Source organism: Elgaria multicarinata, chromosome 18, assembly GCF_023053635.1.
Source record: "Elgaria multicarinata webbii isolate HBS135686 ecotype San Diego chromosome 18, rElgMul1.1.pri, whole genome shotgun sequence".
Taxonomy (NCBI): Eukaryota; Metazoa; Chordata; class Lepidosauria; order Squamata; family Anguidae; genus Elgaria; species Elgaria multicarinata.
The window spans coordinates 268,712-294,356 of NC_086188.1; the positions used below are offsets into that span (position 1 = coordinate 268,712).

Here is a 25,645-nt window from a genome sequence, read left to right on the forward strand (position 1 = left end):
ATTTCACAGCTTTGGGTTTCGTGGTGCCGGCAGGGACAATGAATTGGCGGCGCATGAGCTGCTTCCTGCCACTGAGCCAGACTCTGCCAGTCTGGGTTGACAGTTCTGCATTGCCGACACTGACTGGCAGAGTTCTTGAATCAAGCTTCTCTTCAAATAGCCTTGTCTTCGCCTTCTGCTTTAGAACGGTCTCCAAACTTGAAGCTCAGATCAAGCAGTTAGAACATGAAAACGTGCTCCAATTCCGCCATCTTGCAGACAGTCCCTTCAGAACATCGTATGTCAAGTAAGTGAATAATCCATAAGACCCAATGCGGAAGGGAAGGACTCCTGACTCACGAAGCTGCTGTGGCTTTGGGAAGGATGAAAGGAGGGGACTGTTTACAAGAACTGGGGGCATCTGTCATGATGGGGGACCTTGGCAGGGGTTCGATCCGGTTTTCTGCCCGATCAAGTGCGCTGGTGGAAGTAGGCTTTGCCTGCCCCCTTCTTCCCAGAGCAGGCCTTCCAGCCCCCTATGCAGAGGTCAGGAGGCCCTTTTGAACAGGGTGAGCTGTGGTATGTGTGGAGGAAGGGGATGGGAGGGACCTTCTGCCAGGAAAGCCCTTCTTTCTATGCAAGAGGCAAACAGTTTTGTGTTCATAAACTCTGTTTTGACAAAGGTTTCTGTGAATGTTTGTGTTCTGATTTCTTTTGGCTAGTAAAACACATCCCAGAAGAGTGAGGGTTTCATTAACCCTCACGTTTTCTGTCCTAGCAGCAAATTAGCAAGCTGTGATGTGAGCAGACGGAAATGGTTGATACCAGGCTCTGAGTACTCCATCTTCACAGGCCAGCCTTTGGAAGCCCAAGAGAGTCCCAAAGATAACAGGCTTGAAGAAGCAGACGTGGCGGCGCACAGGTGAGGAGATGCGGAATGCTCAACCACCCTCGTAGCTCTTGCCAAAGGAGAGCCACTGCTAGCCCAGGGAGCGTTTGTCCCCTGCCTGCGTCCATGGCACGGGGAGCAAAACCCACACTAGCCCTAATTCACCCCTGGTGGGTGGGCTTCAGCTCAGAGAAGAGGATCCACAGGCAGCTGGTTGAACTCAGTTCTGCTCACTGGCTCTGGCTCTAAACCCAATATGCATTTAAAATTGCTGTGAAATCTGCCGATCTTTTCATTGGCGTGATTCTTGTAAATGCTGAATATGCATGTAAATCCCTTTGTGCGTTTCTAGACGCCAGTCGCCTCCAGAAAAGGATTCCTCTTCGGATCCCTCACGACCCAATGAGACATCAAAGAAGGAAAGCAAAGGCCCGGAAACGCCCATCCTAAAAGCCTTCAGAGAACTCGAAGAGAGGAAGGCATTGAAAAAATGGGGCCCTCAGACAGCGAAAGAGGAGGAAGAGGAGGAGGCGGCCGCACCGACAAGTAAGCCGCCTTGCGTTTTCCTGGGTTTCTGGAGACACAGGCTTGGTTTTGCTGTTAATTCTTTCCTTCCCATGGATCAGGATCCGCCTGGCTCAGAGGTGGCCGATGCAGAGCCTCTGGGCGAGGCACAAGCGTCGTCTCCGGGAGGGGCGCTGTCCCACCCCGTGTTCCTCAGTCCCTGACCAACGGCTTCTTGAGCGGCCACAGAAGCCTCGCTAGTGTTTCCCTACCTGCATCCTTGATCAGGTGGAGTCAGCTGAGGTGTCTCCAGACCACGATTCATTGCATTTCACTTTTCTCCCTCATTGCACCAGCACTAGTTCTGGTGCATTTCCCATAAATCTGGCTCTTCCCAGAAATGAGTGACAACATTTTATATGGTGGCTGAATACATGGATCTAATTGCACAGACGAGCTGGTCCTAATAATAGAGGAAAGGATGGAGAAGTGGCCAGGAAATGAGTGAAGTGAATAATTACTGGCCAGGAAGCATTTCAAGCCCCAATCCATGGGATGTTTAGGCAGAGAACAGGCGTACAACTGCCAGCTCCCCTATCTTTATCCCACTCCTCAACTCCCACAGCTCCCACAAGAGCTTCCATGGGATCAATAGGAATGTTACTGGGTCCCTTGAAACTGTACTATTGGAAGAGGAGGCCGCAAAGAGAGTCAGCAGCAGCTGTTTCCCTGGCCTGCTTTCAGGGGGGGCGTTGTCAGGGCCCCTGTGAGGGTAAGAGGGACCCAGGCGGAGTCGTAGCAGGACCCCTCCATGTGAGACTAACATCCAGACCAGTCACACACGCAAAACTTTAAAGGCTTTTGATGCCTTCCTCATATTTGAGGAGGCTCAGGTGGCCATCTTGGGAACCAGCAGCATAAAACATTCTTTTGGTGAGCTTGCTGTTTACAACACTCTGTGTGTGGGGGGTGGGTGGGGGGTCAGTCGGTTGGTCAGGGTGGGTGGGTTTCTGGTTCTCCTTTTTAAAGTACCTTCATGTTTGCTGCTTTTTGTATATATATTTTAATACTGTTACCTTCTTTTAATATTTTAAACTGCTTTGAGGGAAGGAAGAAAAGAAGGATATAAATCCCACAAATCAATCCCAAAGCCACCTTCTTGCGCTGTTGCTTATTTCAGAAGCAAGCTCTCGGCGGCCAACAGTTGGATTTGACGAAACAGCTCTCAGCGCCTCTCGGTCCCCCGAGAAAGGCAGAGACCAACTCAGACACAAAAGATACAGCTCACCAAGTGGCCAGAGGTCCTCGTCTCTCCCGCCTTCACACCGGAAGTCAAATGCCCCAAGTGAGAATTGCTCTGACCTCATGGCGTTAAACGTGGGAGCTGCTCTATGGATAACCGTGTGCAGCAGCAGCTGCTCATAGGCTGGCATGGCGCCTGCTTTTATATAGCCAATACAGTTGTGGGTGATAGCTTATTCTGCTGCCTTAATGTCTTTAAGTTTGCTAATTTTTATACTTTTATTGGATTTGGATTTATTAGCTACGTTGAACTTATGAGAAAAAGCAGAGTTAATAATAAATACTACTACTACTACTACTACTACTACTAATAATAATAATAATACAGTAGTAGTAGTAGTAGAAGAAGAAGAAGACCAGGAAGAGCACTGTGATCTTAATGGCTTCCCCCCTACAACCTTAGTCCACCTAATTAGCTTTACGGCAGGGCGGTGTTTAGGATAGTGGAAGTGGGGAGGGGGCTGGCTGGCTGGCTGGCTGGCTGGCCCCAGAGAACTGCCAGCGTGCCCGTTTCCACAGCCACCCCTTCTGCAGTGCAGCCCTCTCTGCAGTGGCTGATTGCCTGAATGGCTCTTGTGGCTTTCAGTTGCTAAGCCCTGCCACATGCTTGCCATCAAAGCCAAAGGCGCTGTTGGAAAGTCCTTGAATAACAACCCTGCCTTTGTGGCAAATGACTACATGAGTGAGTGGAACGCGGCAAAGCCTCCGGTGCCTGCTCTTCAGTCCTAGTAAGCTCTTTCTCTTGGCAGCAACGAGAGAGATCATGCTGGCTCCGGTTGCTGTGACCTACAGCCCCAAACGCTCTCCGAAAGAGAACCTCTCTCCGGGATTCAGCCACTTGCTCAGGCAAAGGGAGAACATGATGACAAGGTAATGGCCTATGGATTCTTACCTTAGCCAGGGAAGCGGGGGTGGGGTGGGGAGCAGGTAAGGGTCTAGTTGAGATCTGCACAAACAACAGCATCCAAACACATTGTGATCCAGGCAACTCCAGGAGCAGCAGCAGAAAGCTGCTTCTCCGCTTCTGCATTTGTGGATAGAGGGTGAACAGGCGGCCATGCTGGGGCAGCGTGTTGGGTAGTAACGGGGGATGGAAAGTGAGTGGCTCTTCAGTACGGTGCTTCCTCCTGGGAATGGGAGGAGCAAGCAGAAGAGGCACCCCCCCCTCCACTCCAGGACCACGTGTGTAAAGCCATCCCTTGGGTCCAGACGGTGGTCCCCTGCTCAGCCCTCTTTTTTCTGGCAGCCTGTCCAGCTGACCAGCATGCAGGTGGCCCTTCCTGGACTGGAGCTCATTGGCCTTCGCCTTGGCAGGAGGGCTTTTAAACAAGCAGCCCTGTGCCGCCTCTGTTGCGTTCAAATGTTGTCGTTGCTTTTTTAATCTGACAGGAAATGGCCTTTTGAGTCTTTCCATTGAGCCGTTTCCTGTGATGACACAGGGTAAATCTCACCAGTATTCAATGATGGTGGAAGAAAAATCTGTTTGCAAGTGATTCTGTATCTCTTTTCCCTAAAATATTAGATTTGATATTCATCTTGATGACTTGGAAACTGTTTCCTCGCCTGCAGCACAATACAGCAACCCACGGAAAAGGCTTCAGTTTCGCTCAGCAGGTGATACAGAAGGTACATTTTTTTCAGTAGCTTTTGTTTTGTTCGTTTTGTTCCATAAAAGAATTTTTTGTCAATCCACCGCAGAGAAACCACTTTGTGCCTCCAAGGATAGGATCCAGGTTGCATGGACCGTCCAGAGAGCTTCAGCAATTGGGTGGTATAGAAATGCAATGAATGGATAAATAAAGCTCACAAAAGCCATCCTTTGGGTTTCGTTCTTTCCAAAAACTTTACTTCCCCCGCCCTCACATCTGAATTCGTTGATATTCCATCTAGCAGATGCCGTATAGAATATTATTGACGTCTGATGCGCTGTAGAGAATTAACACAAGGAAGATCTATTTCTAACTACAGTTTCTCTGATCCAGCCTGGGAGCCTGCTGCCCCACCTGCATGGTACAGCTTGGTATCACTTGCATTAGACCGTAGGGATCCTCGTCTGGATTCAGATTCCGGCGAAGTTATGAAGAGTCTCGAAAACTCTCTCATGTGACCCTCTCCCTTACATCTATTCAATCCCTCCCTCAAAGCCTGGCATTTCTGGGAAGGTGTTAGAACAACCTCTTAGATTTGACAGGCCCTTGGAGTGCTGGGGGTGGGGGCGTGTCAGACCTCTTTGCAATGTGCCATGGACATAGGTGGCGTGCCACTATTACTGGGTGGCCGTCAGCCTTAACTGCCTCACAGAGTTGTCCTGAGGACTAAACGGGATGCCCCCCTGCCCCGTCCGCTGCCCTGTGCTGCTTGGGAAGGTGTGGTCTGATGAATGGAATGCACCCCAGTGCGCTCATGGGCTTGGCATTGCTTATCCACCTGCCCAACTTTCTCTGGGTTTAGGCTGTTTGGTGTACAAAATAGACTAAATCCAAAGAACTTTGGGATTAGACAGGATGCTATCTTAAGCAGTACAAAACCCTTCATTGCTGTGCATTATACACATTACAATTATCTTATTTGTACATAGTATAATTCAAACATTGAACCTTGTTTGTGATTGTTTTAAAAAAACACTAATATCCTGAGACATTTGCATTCACCACCTTGTATAATGATATTCTTCTATGGTAAACTACTTTTTTATTGGTAAAAGAATAATGAATGCTTTTGAATTTACATAAATTCCATTGGTCCTGTGTTAACTTTTTCAGAATTAAATATAGTGATGTATCCAGAGTCAGTTAGTTACACTTCGATCCCATTGAAAGCAATGGAACTTCACTTAAAGTGTAACCCTATACACGTCTACTCAGAAGTAAGCCCCACTGAATTCAATAGAAAGTGTGCAGCCTCAGCCATTACTGACTTTTCACATGTATGGTGCCAGCCATCTTTTATTTTTAGAGGAGTGTTACTCAGTTTAGATGTATTATAACTTGCCTCGGGTCTGTGGGACAGAATAATATAGAAATCCAAGAGGCCCTTTGGAATTGTGCATTCAAAATAAAAATCATTTTTTAACAAAATAGCTGATGGTTTGATACCTTGCGAACGCTCCACATTCCAAAGAAGCCGTTGTAATGGTGCTCTGGAGACTGCCACATTTCTGCTGGCAGAGGGCACTCTTTGGAAGGCTTTCCTGGAGTGACCAAGCCAACGCCACGCCCCCCCCGCCTCCATCCTGCTCTGCAAGGTCCCTGCCCTGAAGGGCCCGTTTGTGGGGAGGGGTGTGTGCAATCCACTAGCAGGGCTTTGCTGGCAGGAGGGCCCCGCTGGATGTAGGAATCCTTGTCCCGTAGTGAGCGTTTCATCGAACGTCTGCTTCCCTTTTGTTTTTGTGTGTGTGGCGGTGTAGAGCTGCAGCCCGCCAGCTGTGCCAAGCCTTCCTCTTACCCGGATCCTTTGCGTGGGGGAGCAAAGAAAGGCGGGGCGAGGCGGGCAGCTTGGCAAGAGCCGAGTTCTGCACAGCCGGGCGATCCGGTCCTCCCGTCAGCAGCCCCTTCTTCTGAGGTCGAGTTCCAGGATGCTCCAAGGATTAAGACCCTGGCTGAAACGGAGAGACTCTTCGATGAGCTCACGCAGGAAAAGCAGCAGGTAGGAAGCGAGCCCTTTGCCCCTCTCTCCTTGCGCTTCTCGGTGCTTCAGGGAACCTGGTTACCCTCCACAGTAGCTGTGTTGAAGGTTCTCTGTGAATGCCCAGGGTTGTGTGTAGGTCATCAGAAATCCCACCCTTGCAGGGTAGACCTGGAGCCCAATGAGCAAACTCCACGGTGTCTACTGCATACCTGTTTGGCAGGGGCATGTGGCAAGGATGCTAAACGTGGCCACGGATGCTTTAAGCCAGGCTTCAGGTGCATCCAGACATGGAATTTCCTTGCCTCAAACCAAGGATGAAGTGTGATGATGCCCTTTTTAGGGTTAGGGTTTGGGCAGGCCCGTGCACTTGGCGTGATTTCACCTTGAGGCTGCTGTCCTCTTCTCTCCCCACTCTCGGTTCCGTCCATCTTTTTTGCTAATAGTGAATTTGGCCGATTAACGTTGCCAGGATGGTAGACGAAATGGGAATCCTGAGAAAAAAGTGGGAGGAATCCCAAGGTTTGCAGAGTACAAGAAAATCTTTTAAGTGAAGAAAAACGTAAGGGGGCAGCCCCACTCCCAAAGCAGGCCAGTGGGGAGCGAGCCAGCTGGAACCCTGAAGAGGAGCATGCCACTTCCGTTGCTGGTCCCAGTTTTGTACCTACTTCAAAACTATCTAGATAATAAAACATCAAATAGGCGCTTTTTTTTTTTAAAGGGATCTCAAGGGGCAGGCTGATCTGTCCACAAAACCCAGGATGGTGCAGTCCTAGCATCTGTTGTGCTGGGAAATGGGTCCTGCCATTCTTGCAGATAAATCATAAGGTAGTTTTATTCTGACTGTTGAAACTTTGAAACTTTCGTAATTGCCCGGTAATTTGATTTGTACTACTAGATTGAGGCCCAGTTGAGCCGAATACCATGTGCTGGAGGAAGAATGGTTCTGCAGGCAAGACTCAATCAGGTTTATATTATCTATCTATTTATTTATTTATTTATTTCTATGCTGCACCATGGCTGAAGCTCTGTAGCCTACATTTTTAACATAGGAAAAATTAAAACAATGTAAACAGCTAAAAGCAATTTAAAATCAGCACTGTTTTTCCGAATGGACCTGTTCTAAAAGAGCAGACATCGAGGCCTCATCGGCTGCCATCAGCCCGTCCCTAGACCCATGCGCGTTTCCGTCTTTCCGCGGGACCGAGCAAGACAGAAGGCCCCCCGTTCTGCCACAGCCTCTCCCCCCCCCATGCCTGCTCCTCAATTGGCAGTTTCAGCACTGGCCTGCATGTGTGAGTGAACCAGCGCAGATAAAAAACACCCTTAATATTGCTTCACACGCAGTGTTGCTTGAGCCCCAGCTCTTAGGCTTGGTAGGAACTATTTGTCTGTCTGTATCTTAGATTGGATGAAGAGAGATTTGGGGCTGGGAGGAATTTTTGCAGTCCTGCAACTGTATCAACATGAACAGCACCCATTTGTAAATACTGTTCCACTTTAAAGGTTGTGCTGCTTTATGCAGATAGAAAGCTGCCATTTCCTGAGACACCTGATGAAAAACTGGGTGTAGAGACCCCATTTCAAAGGTGCTGCGGCTTTTCCCTTTACTGGCTCTGAAGGTGTGTTTTTGAATATATCCTGCAGGAAGCCTTGGAAGATCGCTTGGAAAGGATTAATAGAGAACTGGGCTCCATCCGCATGATTCTGAAGAGATTCCATGTTTTACATACCTCTGCAAATATTTAAGAGGTCTCCCTTTAAATTTAGATATCCTTTTGTTTGCACTAAAAGTATAATAATTATGCACTCTGAAAATGCAAAATTGTTTTGTAATTTTGTAAACCCTCTGCAGCAGTTTTGAAATCATGTTGTCCTTTACACATGACAATATTTTGTATTGAGCCACATATATTTTAAAAAACAACACTATTTTTGTTACACCTGAAGGAATCAATCTGTCAATTCTGTATTTTGCTACTTTTGAAGAAGTGTTAATAGTTTTTCTGAAACAGCAGATGCGAATTCTTTATAAGAATAGAGAAACCAAAAGGCAGCTTGTTTTCAAAGGTTCATCATGTTGAAATTGCTTTTGTGTGGTACACTGTGCTCACCATTTTTATAGAGTTGGTACCCTGTCTTGTAAAGTAAGTTATAAAGTGTTGAATTTTTATTTATGCTAAACATGACCCATAGTGTCCTGTGAACACTCCCCAGCTTGTAGTTCACAGATTGCATCTCGTTTCATAATCTCCTCTTGCTCAGTTGTAGCACAGTGCTTTCAACAAATGCATTAGTCCAGGCCGGGTAGTTTATTTAAATATTTGTATAAATGCATATCGAATTAAGAGAGAAACACCCCCCCCCCAAAAAGTTTCTCTTATTTTAAAAACAATGTTTTTGTTTTATTTTGCATGTTTGTTGCTGAATATTAAAACTTGTCTAAAATGAAGTAATTGAGCTTGTTTTATCATCTCAGTGTGAACATCGTTGGTGTTGGGGTGCAACTTCTGTTTGTGGCTACATCACGCGGCCTACAAATCGCCCATGGCCTTCTCTGCATAGGCAGCTTCTTTTGTAGCCAGGACCCAAAGGGAAAGTTCTGAAGGAAGCTCCTTGTTCCTCAGCACTTCTGGGAAATGTATGTGCAAAACAGAAGCCATAAAAAAGACCTCTGACCCTCCCTGGTCTTGGATCTACCATATGGCTCCCTCCTTGCTCCAGGGGTACAGGACTCTACACATGCTCAAGGGCATCCTGCCATTCCCTAGAGGAGCTCTCCAGGTTGCATACAAGCCCCGCCTGCTTCCTAATTGGATGTTGCAAGAAAAGCCCAGAAGCCCTTGCAGCCATTCAGAATTGAGCCCGAACTTGTCCGAACAGGACCTGGCTTCTCGGGAAGTTCTAAACATAAAGGAGGAACGAAAGGCGACTCCATGCACCCCAAAAAGCAGTGGCTGCCCCGTGGGGGGGGGGGGGGGGCCGCCATAATCTGGGCCAGAGCAGCAGGCAGGTTGCAGGGTGGGGTGGGGTGGGGGGAGGGAGGCTCTGGCCAGGGGGCGCCGCTGGGCCGCGCGCAGCAGCATCAGTAGGCGCCCCCCCGCCCGGGGAGGCGTGGGCCGGGAAGAGGCGCCCCGCCACCCCCCAGCCCCGGCCTGGTGCGCGAGCACTGCTCCCTTTGCCGGCCTCCACCCACTCACCCACCGACCCACGGCCGGGCTGCTGGCGCTCGAGCGGGCGGGCCGCGGCCAGCAGGGGGCGCCGGCGGGCCGCTTTCTTCCCTGACCAGCTGCACTGGCGGCGGCGGCAGTGCGGGAATGTGCGCCCGCCGGGAGGAAGTCGGAGCCGCCGCCGCTGTAGCCGCCGGAGCTCCCGGGCCGGCACTGTCCAGGGCGCCGCCGGAGCGGAGGGTCTCGCGGGGCCCGCAGCGGACGAGCGCAGAGGAGCGTCCGGGCCGCCGCCGCTGAACGCGGCGTTGCAGAAGCGGCTGCCTCGCCTCGCGCATGGGGCCGGGCGGACTCCGCCGCTGGGCTCGCGGAGGGCCGCGCGAGGCGGGCGACGCCGGCTTCTCTGCCACAGCTGCTGCTGGTTCGACGCGGCGGCGGCGGAGGAGGCGCGGCGGTGCCGGCCGGGAACACGGAGGCGGCGCCCTGCCCGGGAGGTGAGTGGCTGGGCCGGGACGCGGGCGGGACGCGCTCCGGGAGAAGAGCGCGAGGCGGGGGGGGGGGTTTGGTTTTCGCCGCCGCCGCCGCCGCGGGGCTTCCGCTGGGCCGGGGGCGGCAGCGCACGTGCGGCCGGCTCCTTCGCGCCCCGGGGGGCCTCCGTGGCCCATCTAGCCGTGCCTGGAAGAGGCCCCTCAGCACTGGCCGCTGGAGCTGGCCCGAAGGTGGGCGCCTCGCGAACGACCCCCTCCCGCTCCCTACAAGAAGTGGCATCTGGGCAGGCCTCAGGGCAGCGGAAGCGAAGGCCACCCTGTTCCTTTGCTGTGGTTTCAGCCGGCGTGAAGTGTAAAACTGCACATGCTCAGAGTTTCCCTTGCCTCCCCCCCCCCCCCGGGGTTGGCAAACACTTAAACGTGTCAGGAACGTCGGAGCAGTGGCACAGCATGGAGCAGGCCTCTGGTGTGGCCGAGGTGGGGGGGGGGCTGCAGGGGCCAGGGGTGGAGCGGCGCCCTCTGGCCCTCCTGCCAAGGTGGGATGGGGGGGCAGGGCCCACCTGAGAGCGCTGTCCTGTCATCAGCATCCTCTGTCCCGTTGCCAAGGGAGTCCGGGCCCCGTGGGGCTTCCGGGCCCCTGAGGGCGCCTGGCTGTCTTCTGTGGCCCGGCGGGCCCTTCCCTTCCTCAGTAGGCGCTGTGCAGCCGACCCTGCTGCCTTCGTTGGCACTGCCAGCCATGGACACCCCCCACCTGGGAAGCACCTGAAGGCGAAAGGGGGGGTCCCACAGAGGTGCTCCCTGGCCGACTAACCCTCAAGTGAGGAGCTCGGGCACGGCTGGAGATCTCATTTAGGGAATCTGTGGAGATCTCCTTTAGGGCACAATCCTAGCCAAGTTGTAGTGCTTTTTTCGGGCTGGCTGGCTGGGGAAAGCAGGGAGGTGTTGGGCTTTTTCTTCCATCTCAGCAGGCCTAGGATTGGGCCTTGATCGCCTTCAAAACACTGCCTTCAGACAGGCGACTTCTAGTTCAAGGCATGATCCGAAGGCCTCTTGTGCTGCTGCTCCATCTTCATTCCCTCCAGAGGGTTTTTTTTGCGTTAAGAAAACGGATGGAAGAAGGGGGGTGGACAACATGGGAGTGCTGCTAGGGGAAAGGTGCGTTGTCTGCCTGCCCCCTGCCCCCGCACAGTCCTGTGGAGCCCCACTACGTGTCCACCTCTGAGGGGACCCCAACAGGCTGTGTCTTCCAGCAGATTCCACCGCCCCCCCCCCCCCACGCACCCCCAGAGACCAGGCCTTGTTTCTTTGGTGTAATGCATGGACCGGCCCTTGTTTTATTTAAAAGATTCAGGAGACACCTCTTAGGGGAAACCTTCCCAGGGTGCCTTCCAAAAATTTAAAACAACAACAAAAAAGGATCAAACCAATAATAAAATAATAATTAACAGTTACAACCTGGTTACACCATCTATACAAGGGCGCCCAATAAAGTCCTGAGTCAGTGATAGTCCAAGATAAAGAAATAAATCCTTAGGGCTGCTGTGTTACACTGGTGGGGGCGATAGAGGAGCGGAGTTGAGTTGGGACAACCCCCCTCACCCCCTTCTCCTTCCTTCTGCCATTCCCCGTCGTTGCCTGCTGCTGGGGTTAGAGAAGACATTTTCCTTCTGCCAAGCTCCCAGTCCTCAACCTTTCTTCGCTGAGGGGAGTAGAGATCCAGCATCCTCCCCTCAGCCTGTTCTTGTTGTTCCTAAGCTGACGTTCTCTCTCATGGCTCCGTTTTTGTTACCCTTAAGGAAACTGAGGGTTTTGTGAGGAAAGCCCCCCCCCCCCCCCCCCCGCCCGTGCGTTGCTACGAGACCTCCTCTCCCAGGTTACTGGCAACCAATTTTTGTGCTAATGGTAATTTCTGTCCTCTTAGGACAATGAGTAGGATTTAGGAGCCATTTCCCTCTGAGCTTCTTGTAAGAACGGCAGAATACCCATGTAATCAATAGATCTAAAAATGAAATACAGATATTTTCTCGGAGATAGACAGACGCACAACTCAACACAACAACTGTAGCTAAGAGAAAATGGTGGACTGCCGAGGTAGCTGGCCACTTGAGTCTTAAGCAAGCCGTTGTGGCTTGTTGAAATGGGTGGCCTGTGCTGGGCACCATTAGCCTAATCGATCCAACCAGACGTGGAATGTCATGCTGTCCAAACCCGGGCAGTACTGTTTGTTTGAGGGGGAAACAACTCTCAAGTCACTCCCCAATAGACCATGCTTTATTTGAGTCCCCCCCCTCCCCTTGATCAAGCCATGCCACCTGGCTTCGGATGACAGGACAAGCTGGGCCTGGGTGGGTAATTAGGTTAATGGCAACTGACATGTCCTGATGATTTAAACAAGCCGCTTAGGCTTAAAACAAACCATGGTGGCTTGTTTGGATCATGCAAACTGTGTCGCTCCCTTTCTCGATGTGGCCTGCCCACGCAGGGCTGTTGTGAGAATGAGCCACCGTGCTCATCAGGGAGATCCTGGCTCTGCTGGTAGATCTCTGGGTGGTTTGACAGGGAAGAGCCTTCCGGCCACCTCTGCTTGATACTACTTTAAACTGAGGAAGTCGGAGGTTGTGCCTGGGACCTCCTCTGGGGAAAAGCAGGTGCTCCGCCACTGAGCTCCTGTCCTAAGTCCAGTGTGAGGATTTGCAACTGAATGTGTGAATGGGACACCCACCCACCCACCCACCCACCCCTGCTTGAGTGGCATTTGCCATTCAGGATATTCAAAAGGGCACTGGTTCATTCACACACACACTCAGGGCACCACTCTAAGGTTGCAAGGGCCATTGGAGGAACGTGGGTACATGAGTCAACTCAAGAACATTGTTTCAGCCCTTGCTCTGTGTAGCTCAGAACCAGAACTGATTTGAATACTAGTGCTTGTTCTTGGGCTGTGTGAAATGAGAGTAGAGCGTGCCTCTGGGCATATGGAGAGTGCATTTCCTCAGCCCATAAGTCACCATGACCTGCCAGCACAAACCTGGAACTGGAGAGGCATGAGCTGCAGGCACACCTTGTGCTGCAGGATGATTAGGAAATCTGTGTGAGGAGGGATGGGGGGGGGGGGGAGAGCGGGATCTGAAGCAGGGGCTGAGAGCAAATGGCCGGGCCTGAAGGGCTGAAATTTTAGCTCGTTAACATTCTTTGCCTTTCAAAAAGATCGAATTGGAGCCCTGCTAGCTCGCTTAGTTTCCATTAATTATATTTAAGCTTTCATAACGAACTTTTTAATTAAGTGCCCAGCTGATGCCGACTTTAATGAAAGTACGCGCACAAAGCTGTCTTTGGGAATGAAAATGTTTTTTAATTCTCGTGTTGTTCCCTTAATGGCCCTTGGATGCTTCTGTGGCCGTTTTTGACTCCTATCCAGGAACATCCGTTTATTGTTTATTTTCCTCCTTTTCTTTTTTAAAAAAAGTGGTAGTCATTTCTCTCTCTCTCCCTGTGTTTGAGCATTTAAGAATTGTGTTTTAAACAGGTGTGCCTAGTAAGACACCTGTGCTGTTGACGTAAGGCTGTATTTACAGGAAAATACTGTGGGCTTCTCCTCTCCTGAGGTTGGTGTTCTCGTGGGAGACAATTTAAGTGTTCAGGATGTGCTGAAGGGAGACTATATATACATGTAATCAGCTTTGTGGTGGGGTTCTAAAGATCTGCTCATAAGCTATTTATCTTTCTGTTTTGAGCTATGTACAGAATAATGCAATATGGGAGTCCTTAAGTTGTAGATGTGTGCAATTTAATATTTATAACATCCTGTGCCAAATACTTGTTTTCTCAATGGGGGGATTGTTGTGATTATTGTAGCGTTTCCCTAGTTTCTGATTCTCAAAGCATAATTTTAGTAAACTTTCCTGGCCTGGTGCTCTCCAGATGTGTTGAACTGCAGTTCCCATCAATCCCAATCAACATAGCCATGGGAATTGCAATCCTACACATCTGTTAGTTACCAGGTTGGGGAAGGCTTTACTGAAAAGTGACTGGAAGACATACTGTTCTACACAAAGCATTTATTGTGTGCTTATGATTTCTTACACACAGTTGTTTACAGATTCTTTAGACACTGTTGTGATCCTCCAGTTTTGGTTTTTGTTTTTTTTTTAAGAAAAAAAGAGAAGTCCCCCATTTTTTTAGAGCAAGGGAAATGAGGTATTAGTTCTGAAAGCGAAAGAAAATGTATTTTCCTACTTGTGTAATTGTGATATTCCACTACAGCACAGCACCACCTAGAGGTTATGTAACCAAAAAGCAGGCAAGGAAAAGTTCTTTGTGTAGAGCTCAGATCTCAATTCTGAGACAAAACCAAAAATAGATTCGGCGATTAACAGCCTCGAGTAGAAATGCTCAGTGTCAGGGCAGATGTCAGGAAGCATCTTCCATGGTGGATATTTGGGGTTCATATGAACCTTTGATTTTCTAGTACGGTGTGCCTGGGCTCCACGCTACCAAATTTTAGCTTTCTCAGTGGTGTGGTGGTACCATAACAACTTCAGTAACCCCATGAATTCGTCCATCAGTACTGAGCAATATGCCTCTATACGATCTTCACAGAATTTTCTTTCTTTGTTGTTCTTTAGGCAGACGGGCCCAACTTTTTCCTCCCCGTGATGGAGGTCTTTGAGCACACGCACCTTTGACTAAAAAAAAAAATTTTTTTTACAGCCACAGAATTTTCAAATTTATTTTGGGTTCTGCTTCTCACAGTGTGTTTTTGTGCGTTTGCCGAGGCTGTGCATCTAACAGCCCAAACGTTTACTGTGATTTTTTTGCCATCTGGTATGTGGGAGTTCTTCGTCGTTACCTAATTTTAGGCCGGTGGCAACTGCCTGCAGAGAGGGTGAAGCGAGGGGGGGGAGGGGGGGCTTAGTGCTCATCTGTGAAGACGTTCTGCCCAAAACGTCGCCTTGGCGCTGGTCAGGAAGTGGCGCTCTGGGCCGTCGGGCCGTCCCGGTCGCCTCCCGATCCTTTGGGCAGCTCAGAATTCTAGGCCAATGGCGAGGAGACGTGCCAGTCTCTCCCTCCCTTCAAACCTCCTCTCTCTGTGCAAGCGCTTGATGAACCCGAGCAGGAACAGTCAGCTCTGCCGGCAGGTTTAGCGGTGGTGGAGGTGGAGGAGGAGGGGAGGCAGGGCCCGAGTGCTTGGATGCTCCATTGTCTGCTTCCCCCCTATGCGGCTCCTGTGCCTTTGCGAAGGCACTGACATGCCCACGCCCTCTCCATTCTCACGCGTGGACTGGCTGTGTGGACTTTGGCTGCCCTCGGGACTTCCCGCCGCTTGAGGAAACAGGAAGCTGTGAGGCGATCCGTACAAGCGGAGGAGCCCCTTGGCTATCCCAGGCTGCACCGGGCGCCATCCTGAGATCAGCGGGAGCCGCTGCGTGCCCTGGGACAGCCTCCCTTTGGCAGTGGTGCCGCGGGTCCTGTTTGGACAGCTGTGCTCAGCCAGGGCCGTGGCGCCGCCGGGAGACTTCACGTCCACAGAGAAAGGACGGGACCTTCCGGGCCTGGCCTGCCGCCCTCACCGGAGGCGGCCAGGAAGGAGGCAAGTTATCTTTTCCCCAGGATGTCGCTGCGCTCCCCGTGGGAAGTCCGCCGCGCGCATGCACCGAAGCAGCATGCCTGGTCTTCTGTGCCAGAGCCCCATCTGCATTTCTCTTGAGTATAGGAGGTGGGTTTCCAAGTCCGGGGGGGGCTTAAAACGGGGGACGGTGAAAAGCTGCACCCTACTCTTGGGCAGTATGTGCCCTGGTACTTAGGCTGTCAGCCGTCAGGCCAAGCCCCCATTGGCTTCTGGTGTCGTTACCCTGTGAGGGGCGCTTTCCCCCGTGTCCCGGTGTCAGGAGGGAGAGGGACCAGGAGCCGGGGCAGAGGCTGCGGTCACCCTGCTTGCTCCCGGGGGGCCGTGCTCTGAGGGTGGCAGCTGTGGGTGCCGTGGCAGCCTGATGGAACACCTCTCCCGACATGAACCTACCCGTACACTATGCTCAACATCTACGGTCCTCCTCTGGGTGTCTACCCGAGGGAAGCTCAGAGAATGGCAACAAGGGAGAGGGCCTTTTCAGTGGTGGCCGCTCAATTATGGAATGATCTCTCCAACGAGGCTCGCCTGGCGCCAGCGCTGTTATCTTTTCAGCGCCAGGTCAAGACTTTTCTCTCAGGCGTTTAACAGCATATGCTGAGTTTTTTAACTGACCCCAGAATAGTTGTTTTAAACGGATATTGTCTGTTTTTGTTTGCTTTTTATGGTTTTATATTTGTATATCTGTTTTTAATGTTCATTGTTTTTAACGTTTGTAAACCGCCCAGAGAGCGTTGGCTATGAGGCAGTATATAAATGTAATAAAATAAATAAAGCTCGCTGAAAGAGTGTCGGCTGTCCTTGATGAAATCTCATTGAGCAGGGGGTTGGACTCGATGGCCTTGTGGGCCCCTTCCAACTCTGCTATGCTATGATTCTATGCCAGAGAGAGGTGACTGAACGAGCGTTCCTGCTGATGATAGCAAGGGGGGGGGACTTTCCACAGCTCCCCCCTCCTCATCCCCATCACTAGCAAAACCAGACCTGTGTTACATGGTAAAAGTTGCAGAATAACTGAGGCAAATTAAGAGGAATTATGTAAATGTGCTTAGGGTGTTTGATATTATTCAGGCCACGGAGTTCAGTTTTTCTTCGTGAAGGATCTGGAATTGCTTGGGTGCAGAGTTTTAGCCTTTTGAGGGCACAAACCTGTGCATGTTTAGAGAGGAAAAAGTCCTACCATCCCCGGCAATCCCCAGCCAGCCAGGTGCCCCCCCCCACACACACACCATTGTCATTTAGGCACCAGTTAAAGACCTTTTTATGCGTATGGCATTTTGTGATGTATTTCTGATTTGAGAGCCATGGTTTCAATGTTGATCTGCTGTGCCGTGCTTTACGCAGGGTGCTTTGCCACCCCGGGTTCTTTGAGAGGAAGCAGGGGCGGGAGGGGGCGGCATCAGGCAAGGAAGCTGTAAGCCAGGTTGCCAGTCAAGGTGGTTGCCTGGATGCCGTGACCTGGGCTGGCCAACCCCAGAGGCCTCATTTGGGAAGGGAGTGATTTAAACCTTGGGATGGGTCACAAGGGCCCTCTTCATTCCATCGTGGGCTTTAACAAAGGGGGGTGGGAGGGGGGCGGCTGGGCGGCGCGTTTTATATTAAGAGCAGGCCCAGCTCCCAGGTCGGCTTGCGGCCACGTGCCCCTTGTGAAACGGGTGAGTCATCCTTGGGAAATCCGGCTTGGGCCTTGCGGCCTGCCCATGAGTCAGGCACTCCTCAGATGATTTGCCAGGGTGGGGTGGGTGATGAGGCCTGGCTCCCCCTTCGGCCGGCTGGCAGCGCGCTGCTGCACCTGCCTCCTCTTCTGTGGGGCTGGGCTTTAGGAGGGAGGCCCAGGCCGCCTCTCCTGCTGTGGGCTCCTCAGTGACGGGCCCAGGTGCAGCTGTGTGTCCCGGGAGAAATACGCTGACCCTGCCGCTGGGGCCTGCAATCAGGGTCTGCCCGCTGTAGCTTTTACGTGTGATTCCCTGGCCAGGCCTGGTCGCCGGTCAGTCTCGGCGTGGGCTACGGTCTGATTGTTCAGCTGCTCCCAGTTCGAGACCTGCCTCGAGTCTGCCTGGCGTCAGAGAAGGCCACAGCCCAGCCACAGAAATCTTTTCCTTCCTCTCTTCAAAAATCATGAACTGGTTCAGGTGAAGCATGCCTGCCATTTTAATGCAGAGTAATAAGTTTTTAAAATGTCCCTCAGCTACCAGAAAATTGGCAAAAACTAGAGAGAAAGAGAAAGGGAGAGACTGACTGACTGACTGTCTGGCACATGTTGACACCTGCAGCAGAAAATTCAAATGGTGGCAACAGAGTAGAAGCACAAATGACTGAAGGGGCCGTGACCTGCCCTTGGCTGGCAGCTACCAGCTTGCCACCTGTGGAAGGTCCAGCCAGCCCTGCCCAACTGTAGGGCCGGCCCTGGGAGTGCTGCGTTGCAGTGCAACGAAGGCTGCACGGTCTCCCCTTGCCTGCCTGTGGGCATCACCGCAGCCTTCTGCTTACGCCAGGCTCTTTTCCACCCTTGAGGCGGAAGGGGTTACCCCAGCTTTCTCCAACCTGGCGCCCTCCGGGTGTTTTGCACTCTAACTCCCATCAACCCCAGCCATCACTGCCAGTGTTCAGGAATGCCAGTGGCTGTTGCCTGAAACGTCTCCAGGATGCCGCACCAGGTTGGGGACAGCTGCGTGAGACGGTCAGATCGCTGGAATCATTACTGCCCCTGGCCAATCAAAGGTTGCGGCGTGAGATTTTCTGGGCCTGTCAGCCTAGCGGCATCTGGTGAGTGTTGCTCAAGGCCCAGCAGCTGCTGGGTAGGCAGAAACTGTACAGGTAGAGCAGGTGGTGGGCGGAGCTCTGCCTGTGGAACTTCCGCCTCCCACTCTGTCATTGAAGGCCCAGGCTCTCTGCCTGGACAGACAGGATGCCCAGGGCAGAGGCTGGCGTGGCCTGTCAGAGCCCCCGCCGGCCAGCCCTTCCTCGCTTTGCCCGAGACCACCACCAGCACAGGGGCTTTTCCCTCTTTCTGTGCCGCGCAAGGCAAGTTTTTTTAGCATCCTCATTTTAGAAAGAACTGACACAACACGGAATTGGTTTCTCTGTGTGGGCAGCTTACTGATCTTAATGTTACTTTTTCGTTTCATCTTCTCTCTCCTCCACCGCCTCTCTTTGTATAAATAGTCGTGGCTTCATGTTTATGGCAGATGAAATTGAAATCCAAATATTTTCTATCTTCTGGCTGTCTCTCAGGCTGACAACCGATTGTAGGTGTCGTCTTCCTTTCTTTCTTTGTTTCTTTCTTTCTTAATCTTTTAACTGAGTAGGCTTCTGCTTTTCCTTTCGTATTTTTAAACTTTCCGGTAGATGCAAAGAAATCCAGGGCTTTGGGCTGTGCTTTTAATTGTTTGTTTGTTAATTTTTTTAACCCTACGCATCCCCCAAGGGGTTCAGGGTTTCCTCTGCTACCCATTTCATCCTCTCAAGAGCCCTGCGAGGTGGGATGGACTGAAAGAGAGTGACCGGCTCAAGTTCACCCAGTGAGCTCCCTGGCTGAGGCGGGATTTCAAACCTGGGTCCTGCCAGGTCGAGTCCCAGTTGGACACTGACCGCTGCCCCAAACCAGCTCTCAGTCCTCACACGGGAGAGGAAACGTAGGCCAGTCAGGGCCTCGTGCCGCAGGGCTGATGGTGGCCGAAATGCCCTCTTCTAGACAATGGTTAAAATGTTGGGTTTAATTTGCATTGTGGCACCACCGGGTATGGTTCCGTACAGAGGAACGTAAGCCAATGAGCCTGACTAGAGGCAGTTCTGGAAACTTGAGCTTCGTTTTGGACGGAGACGGAAATGGAAGCAGCAAAGCAAAGGCTTCCCAGACAGAGGAGCTGCTCTCCGCTCCGTCGTGTTGCCCTCCCTGCAGACCGCAGACGCGTGGAGATCCCTCGTGACAACGGCGGAGCTCTGCTGGATTGGCCTCTCCCAGGGCAACGCTGGCCCACTAGGTGCCTCCGGAAGGCCCCCCCACCCCCAGGAGGGCCGCCCCCCTCTCCCTCTGGGTCTCCCCATCACCTGGTTTGATTGGCGTCCTGCCTCTGGTCACAGGCGCCCCATAGAATCAGCATGGCTGGCTAAGCCTTCCTTGCGTAAATGCAGTCAGTGTTGCACCTGCAGCTAACGCTGCTTCAGATCGGGAAGGAGCTATTTCCACTTGGGGGGGGGGGGCAGGCATCTTTTGCCCCTATCCTCCTGCCTCCCCTTCCTGGCTGTGTTTTGTTACTGTCTTTGGGAAGATGACACACATTTTCCCAGACAGACGATAGGTTGAAATCCCAGATGGCATTTCCTCCTCACAAAGCGTGGCCACGTGGGATTGTTAAGGGCCCAATCCCAGGCACGTTGAGGGAGGAAAACGCTCTGCAACTACCAGAGCTCCCCAGCCAGCCTGGCCTCTTGTGGGACTCCTTTTTTGTCTAAACAGCCGGAGAGACCTTACTCTGAAGCCACTTCTGCCTGGATCCATGACGTTCCTTGCTCTTGCATCAGTTCTCGTACAGACCCACACGCATGCATGCGCACACGTAATGTACATGTAGGTGCATACACATACACACAACACAAAAGGAATGCTGTTCTAACTTGTCATAATTGTTTAGCAATGCTTACCTGGCCAAGCCTGATTAACCTTAATTTTTACCTCTCCTATATAGACTTGATGCAAAGAAATTACCTTTTCTTTGTTAACAAATATGTAATCTGTGAGGGGTTTAAAAGCTCCTTTGTTAGACGAACCTGCTGTGCTAAAAGTCCGCCTGAGATCCGTGTGATGTGCTGACGGGGTTTTAAGGGGTTTTAATGGTGGAGTGTCTGTTTAGATGAAAACAAAACTGCACAGGAGAGAGAATCTGTATTTTCTGTTTAGCTGAGCGACTTGTTCCAGCTTTTAAATATCGCCCTACTTTGCTTTTTGGACTGGGGTCGTTGTGTGAATACGTAGCCCTTGAGCTCTGAAGACAGGTCTAGATGCTCAGGGCGGAGTGGCACATGGCTGGTTCCACTGGCCGATATGTACACCACTGGCCATGGAAGCCAAAGGAAGATGGCAACAGGAAAAGGTCGCCATTATCCCATCAGTCGCATCAGTCACCGGCGTCTCATCAAAAAACTATTCAGAAAACCTTCAGAAACTGGGCCTACCAAAATACATCCACGCCAACATCCAGAAAGTGGTCATACTTAAAACATGTTCAGTTGTCAGGAAATTCCTGAATCAGTAAAAGACAGCATGACTTGGCAAAGCCCATGTCATGTCCATCTAGAAAGAACACCACGAGTGAGAAAAGTGATGATGATAATGTGGCTAAATTTTTTAAGAACAACCCATAGTCCAGTCACACGCTGGCTTGTCATGTTGTGTGAACCCGACCATTGGCAGATGAGACAGGATATGAAAGGAAAAAGAGGTGAGGGGGAGGAGGAAAGCCTGCCTTGGGATAGCCGTTCTGGCAATGGCCAGTCAGTGGGGCCAGGTCAGAAAGGGTGCCGTTGTGGAGGGAGCACGTTGGAATCGAGGCGTGGAGAAGAGGAAGTGGGGGCAAGGATGTGGGAGGCTTTAACGTGGGCGCGACCAGCTTCCGCGGGGGCCAGGAGGCCGACAACAGACCGATGCGAGGGTGGGAGGGAGACGGGGGGGGTCAGGGTTGCGGAGACACGAGGCGCGTCGCAAGCGGTGCCCGCCTGGTCATCTTTGGGAATGAGGCTGTTGCGGACGGGCCATGTCCTGGCAACAGTGCGCTTGTTCATTCGCGAGGGTGAGTCACGAGGCGCGTCCCTCACCCCCCCGGCTGGTGTTTCATGTCAGGTGCAGACACTCCTTTTTCCGCTTGCACATTCCACCCCCCTGCCCCGCCCCGCCCTCTCAACCCTTGAGCCAGGATGAATTGCCCCAGCGGATGTTAAGCTAGGCCCTTTCATGTCAGCACTAGCCGTTCTCTAGAACATTCCTCATCCTTCTTCCTGCAGAGATGGTAGTACGTGTGCGTGTTTTAGTAAACATTATTTTTAAATGTAGCTGTTTGGGATTGTGCAGCCGCCACAGACCGTAGGAGGGGGGTTCTTAAAAATAGAACAGCCTCGCTGTGGTCTCTGCAGTGAGCCACACGCCGCCCGTCTTTAAGAGGGCTCCTTATTCCGACTGCCCAAATGCCACGAGTCCCTGCCGGGGCTCTTCACGGCCAGGCTTGCAAACCTTCCAGTCCTCGTCAGCTGAATTTCCGCTGGAAACCTTGTGCACTCTTTGCGTGAGTGCGCGACGCCGGCTCTCTCAGATAACTAACGGCTGGTTTTTTCTTTTCTTTTTCCCTATGGAAAACCAAAGATAGTTCAGGTTCTCTTGAAAACTGGGGTCATTTAACTTTTTTTCAGCGCTGGCAGTTAGAAAGTCCACCAATCTTATCTTTATAAGGTCCGTCAAGTACTCGAAACTTACTTATTTAAGAAAGGCAAGATGAGGTTCTCATTCTTGCTAATTTTTGGACCGAGTGACGACACACAGACGGTGGCATTGACTGTCCCAGCTATGGAGACCATGTGGGGTGGGGGCACCCCTGAAAGAGGGCATTTTTGTCTCTCTGTCTCACATTGAGCAGGGGATTGTCCCCCCCAAACTGTTTTGCACCGTTCAGGCCTCAAAGACATGAAGCACAACCCAGGAGAAGTACATATTTTTGATATTTGATGTCAGCTTGTTACAACGATGGGCCTGTGGTGCAACCAATCTCTAGATGTCTTGTGGAATATTCCATCTTCCGTTCAGAAGTTCTCTGATTAAATAGGGTTGCAAAATGTAGCTATTGTGAGCTCTTTCAGGTGTTACTCTCAGGAAAGGGCCCCCGTGCACAGGAAGAGGCCGTGTGCTGTGCTTTTGGCCCCAATGTCATGCAGCTTCCCCATGGCACCTTCACATTAGACGGGAACATCTCAGCTACGGGCGTAGAGGCCTACCCCCATGGGCTTTTGTAGCGCAGATGTCCATGACCGAATCCGTGGCAGGGGCCGAAGAAGCCATGCGGCCGGTGGTGAGGCTCTGCTGCTCCTTTCTAAGCATGGGCGGAAAGTAATGGTTCTGCTTCTGTTGGCCTGGGAAGGTGGAAGGACAGGAGCAGTCCTCTCCACCTGTTTGCAAGCCCTCCCCCCCCGCCCCGCTCTGCCCTGCCGTGCCCCGGGCTGCCTTCAACATGCCGCAGGCAGTTGGTAGAGCGAGTATTTGCATGTCTGCTTCAGCCGCAGAGTATTCAGCACTAATTAGTTAAATCCATGCCAGGACTTTGTTCTCCTGGAGTAAAATGAAGTGCAAAGAAGAAGAAGTAGAACTTGCCGATCGGGGGTGGTGGGGAACACACACACGTGAAGGCAGTCTTCTTTTTTGTTTTTCAAGAGAGGCAGGAGGCAGAACATGTTGGGAAACAGGTGGAGTTTATCACAGATGAGATAAAACTAGCACATTAATGCAGAAATAATCAGAGGTGCAAATAAAAGGTCTTGGAACAGGAGCGCGGGCCGGGTGGGCGGCATGAGGGTTGTGGCTTTCACAGCAACGCTCAATTGCACATTTTCTGCAATACATTGACGTGCCCTTGCCTTGCCCAGAACAGAGAAGCCCTTTCAGCAGCAGAAGAGCTGAGAAAAGGGGCTGTCAAGCCTTTCAAGGCAAGAAGGGAGTGGACAGCTTCAGTTTTATGGACCAGGATGCTGTGGAACCAGATGCCCGTCATCTGCCTCCGAGCAGCTGAGCTTCTGGGTTTATGCCTTTGGCCTTCTGTGCCATGTGGGGGGCTCGTGCCTCGGCACAGGCAGCTCTCCCGGATTGAGCACCAAACCGGTTTAAAGCCCATTAGGTTTCATAGCGCAAATGTGGCTATGAAAAACTGTGGGATCTACCGGATCTCTGCTTGAGAATGTACACCTAGGCTGGGACGCCTGGATGCCATGTGACCGGCCGCAGCCATCTGTAGAGGACCAGCCCTCCTGTATTTGATGGAGTCCTCTGCTGGGAGGGCTTCTGGTGGGAATCTGGTTTAAAGATAAAGGTAAACCCTCAGAAAGGAGAAGCAAAGAGGCCCTGAAGTGTCCCGTCTCCCCCGCCAGCACCTGGGCAGTGGAGAGGTCAGCTGGTCCTGGGTGTCCCCACCGTGGTGAGGTGCCCTGTGTTTCTCTTTAAACAGTAGGAATCGATGACACACAAGTGACCTCTTGAGCACTTATGTCCTGGAAATAAGGAGCTGAGTTTGGACATGTCAGCCTAGTATGGTGCGGTTTTCATCTGATGCTTCCCTTTAGTGAGCCCATTTTCATTTCTTTAAAGGGTTATGTGTAGAAAATGTATCCAGCTTTGTGCTGCTGTTTCATGAACAAGCTTCCTTGGAAAGGGTTCCCCCACTCCTTAACACAGCGGTCCTCAACCTGTGGGTCGGGACCCCTTTGGGGGTCGAACGACCCTTTCACAGGGGTTGCCTAAGATCATTGGGAAACACATATTTCCGATGGTCTTAGGAAACTGTATTGACTGAACTATGTCATGTATCATCTTTTGTATTATTAAAGCTATTGTTATGTATTATTTTCATTAGCAAACCATCCCATGACAATGAATCGTGTAGAGAAGAACAAAAATAATTTTATGGTTGGGGGTCACTGTATTAAAGGGTCGCGGCATTAGGAAGGCTGAGAACCACTGCCTTAACAGGAGGAGCTCAGAAGCGGGGCTTCCTCCCCGCCCAGCCCATGACTTGTCTTTCTTTGGGGCGCCTGCGTGGCCCCAGGAAGTGACTTAGTGGGGCAGTGATGGAGCGCCCGTGCCGTCCGGCTGGGATCCTGCCGCGGCTGGGCTGGTGTCCCCTGCTCCTCCTGAGGCTTGCCTGGGAGTATTTAAAGGCAGGAAAAGGTGCAGGGCAACCGCCTTGCCCAGTCCGTTGTTCGCAGGCGCCTCGTGGGAGGGACGGTTGCCGGTCACGGGGGCTGTGCATTATCCCCGGCCTCGGAGGCCGGAAGGCTCCGTCGCTGGGGAGCGGGAGCAGGTGGGTCTCCTTGGGGTGGCGTCCTCTTGGCACCTGGGTGACCACCGTGGCACGGACGGCAAAGGCCCTCGGCCTGATCTTCCCGTGTTCTTAGAAGCAGCGGCGGCCACAGGAGAGCAAAGGCTCTTTCTTCTTGGCCAGAGTCCAGCGCAGCGGCGTCAGCCGAGGCCTGTGCGTTGGGCTCTGTGGCGGCCCTTCGCCACTCTCTCTTGCCGCCAGAGCTCTCTCGAAGGAACGGACCAGCGAGGCTTCGTCGCAAGCCTGCCTGGAACACCGTAGTTGGCCTCAGACAAGCCCCCCTCTCCCCCTCTGTCCTCCCCAAGCCCACATCTGCAATACCTGGCACTTGTGGATATATTTGCACAGCTACTTTTGTGGCCAACCCTTTGTGCGTCAGCAGCAGCTGTGCAGGGAAAGCAGTGGCATGTATGTGGGGGGAGAGGGGGAGCAATTGAGCATGACCGCGGGCGGGCAGGATTGAGCTACTCCGGCCTTCCTACTTGAGTGATGGCTGTTCTCCATGGCTTCTCTGTCAGGGATCGCGGTGAGCAAAACCGGTGAGACCAGCAAGGGAAGAGGCTGGTCCAAGAATTTCAGTGCAAGGCAGAGAGGGGTTCTGAGCTTGAAAATGCAAAACCACCACTTGGGACCCAGTACAGAAGGTGTGCAACACCTCAGCCTCCCAGTTGAGCCAGGGGTGGGGGGGTGGGAGACCCCCCCACACACCCCTGTTTTTAATTCTTAAATCATCACTTTGGAGGGGCTGGGCATCTGCTGGCCCCATGTTGGAGCCCCCGCCCTGTGCCATAGAAGTCGCCTCCCCTCCCGCTTGGGAACACTTGCAGGGATCCCTGCCTCTGAGTTTAACTGAAGAGGTTTGCATGGATGGGATGGAGACTGAGGATCCGGGGGGGGGGGTGAGAGGGAGAGAGAGAGAGTACGTGAGGGTGGTCATTGCCCTCGCTGCCTCTCCCCCTCCCCAGCTCCCCTGGTGAAGTTTCCATGAGTTCGAG

General features: G+C 52.0%; 2 protein-coding genes across 8 annotated transcripts in view; both read left to right on the forward strand.

Annotated features, from left to right (window-relative positions):
• The window catches only part of MPHOSPH9 (M-phase phosphoprotein 9), a 35,573-nt gene extending 26,823 nt beyond the window's left edge, over positions 1-8,750 (forward strand). For 2 of the 3 annotated variants that reach the window (XM_063143830.1, XM_063143832.1), the window contains 9 exons: positions 185-286; positions 758-901; positions 1,221-1,414; positions 2,553-2,717; positions 3,424-3,544; positions 4,197-4,300; positions 6,081-6,319; positions 7,197-7,265; positions 7,946-8,750. In XM_063143830.1, coding sequence (XP_062999900.1) covers positions 185-286; positions 758-901; positions 1,221-1,414; positions 2,553-2,717; positions 3,424-3,544; positions 4,197-4,300; positions 6,081-6,319; positions 7,197-7,265; positions 7,946-8,047 — 1,240 coding nt within the window. In that variant the 3' untranslated portion in view covers positions 8,048-8,750. The remainder of the gene's footprint in view (positions 1-184; positions 287-757; positions 902-1,220; positions 1,415-2,552; positions 2,718-3,423; positions 3,545-4,196; positions 4,301-6,080; positions 6,320-7,196; positions 7,266-7,945) is intronic. The other variant, XM_063143831.1, reaches the window with a different exon arrangement.
• Positions 8,751-9,914: 1,164 nt separating this feature from the next.
• Positions 9,915-25,645, forward strand: part of PITPNM2 (phosphatidylinositol transfer protein membrane associated 2) — a 121,447-nt gene continuing 105,716 nt past the window's right edge. For all 5 annotated transcript variants that reach the window (XM_063143756.1, XM_063143759.1, XM_063143757.1 and 2 more), the window contains exon 1: positions 9,915-9,959. The gene's annotated coding sequence lies outside the window, so the exon portion shown is untranslated. The remainder of the gene's footprint in view (positions 9,960-25,645) is intronic.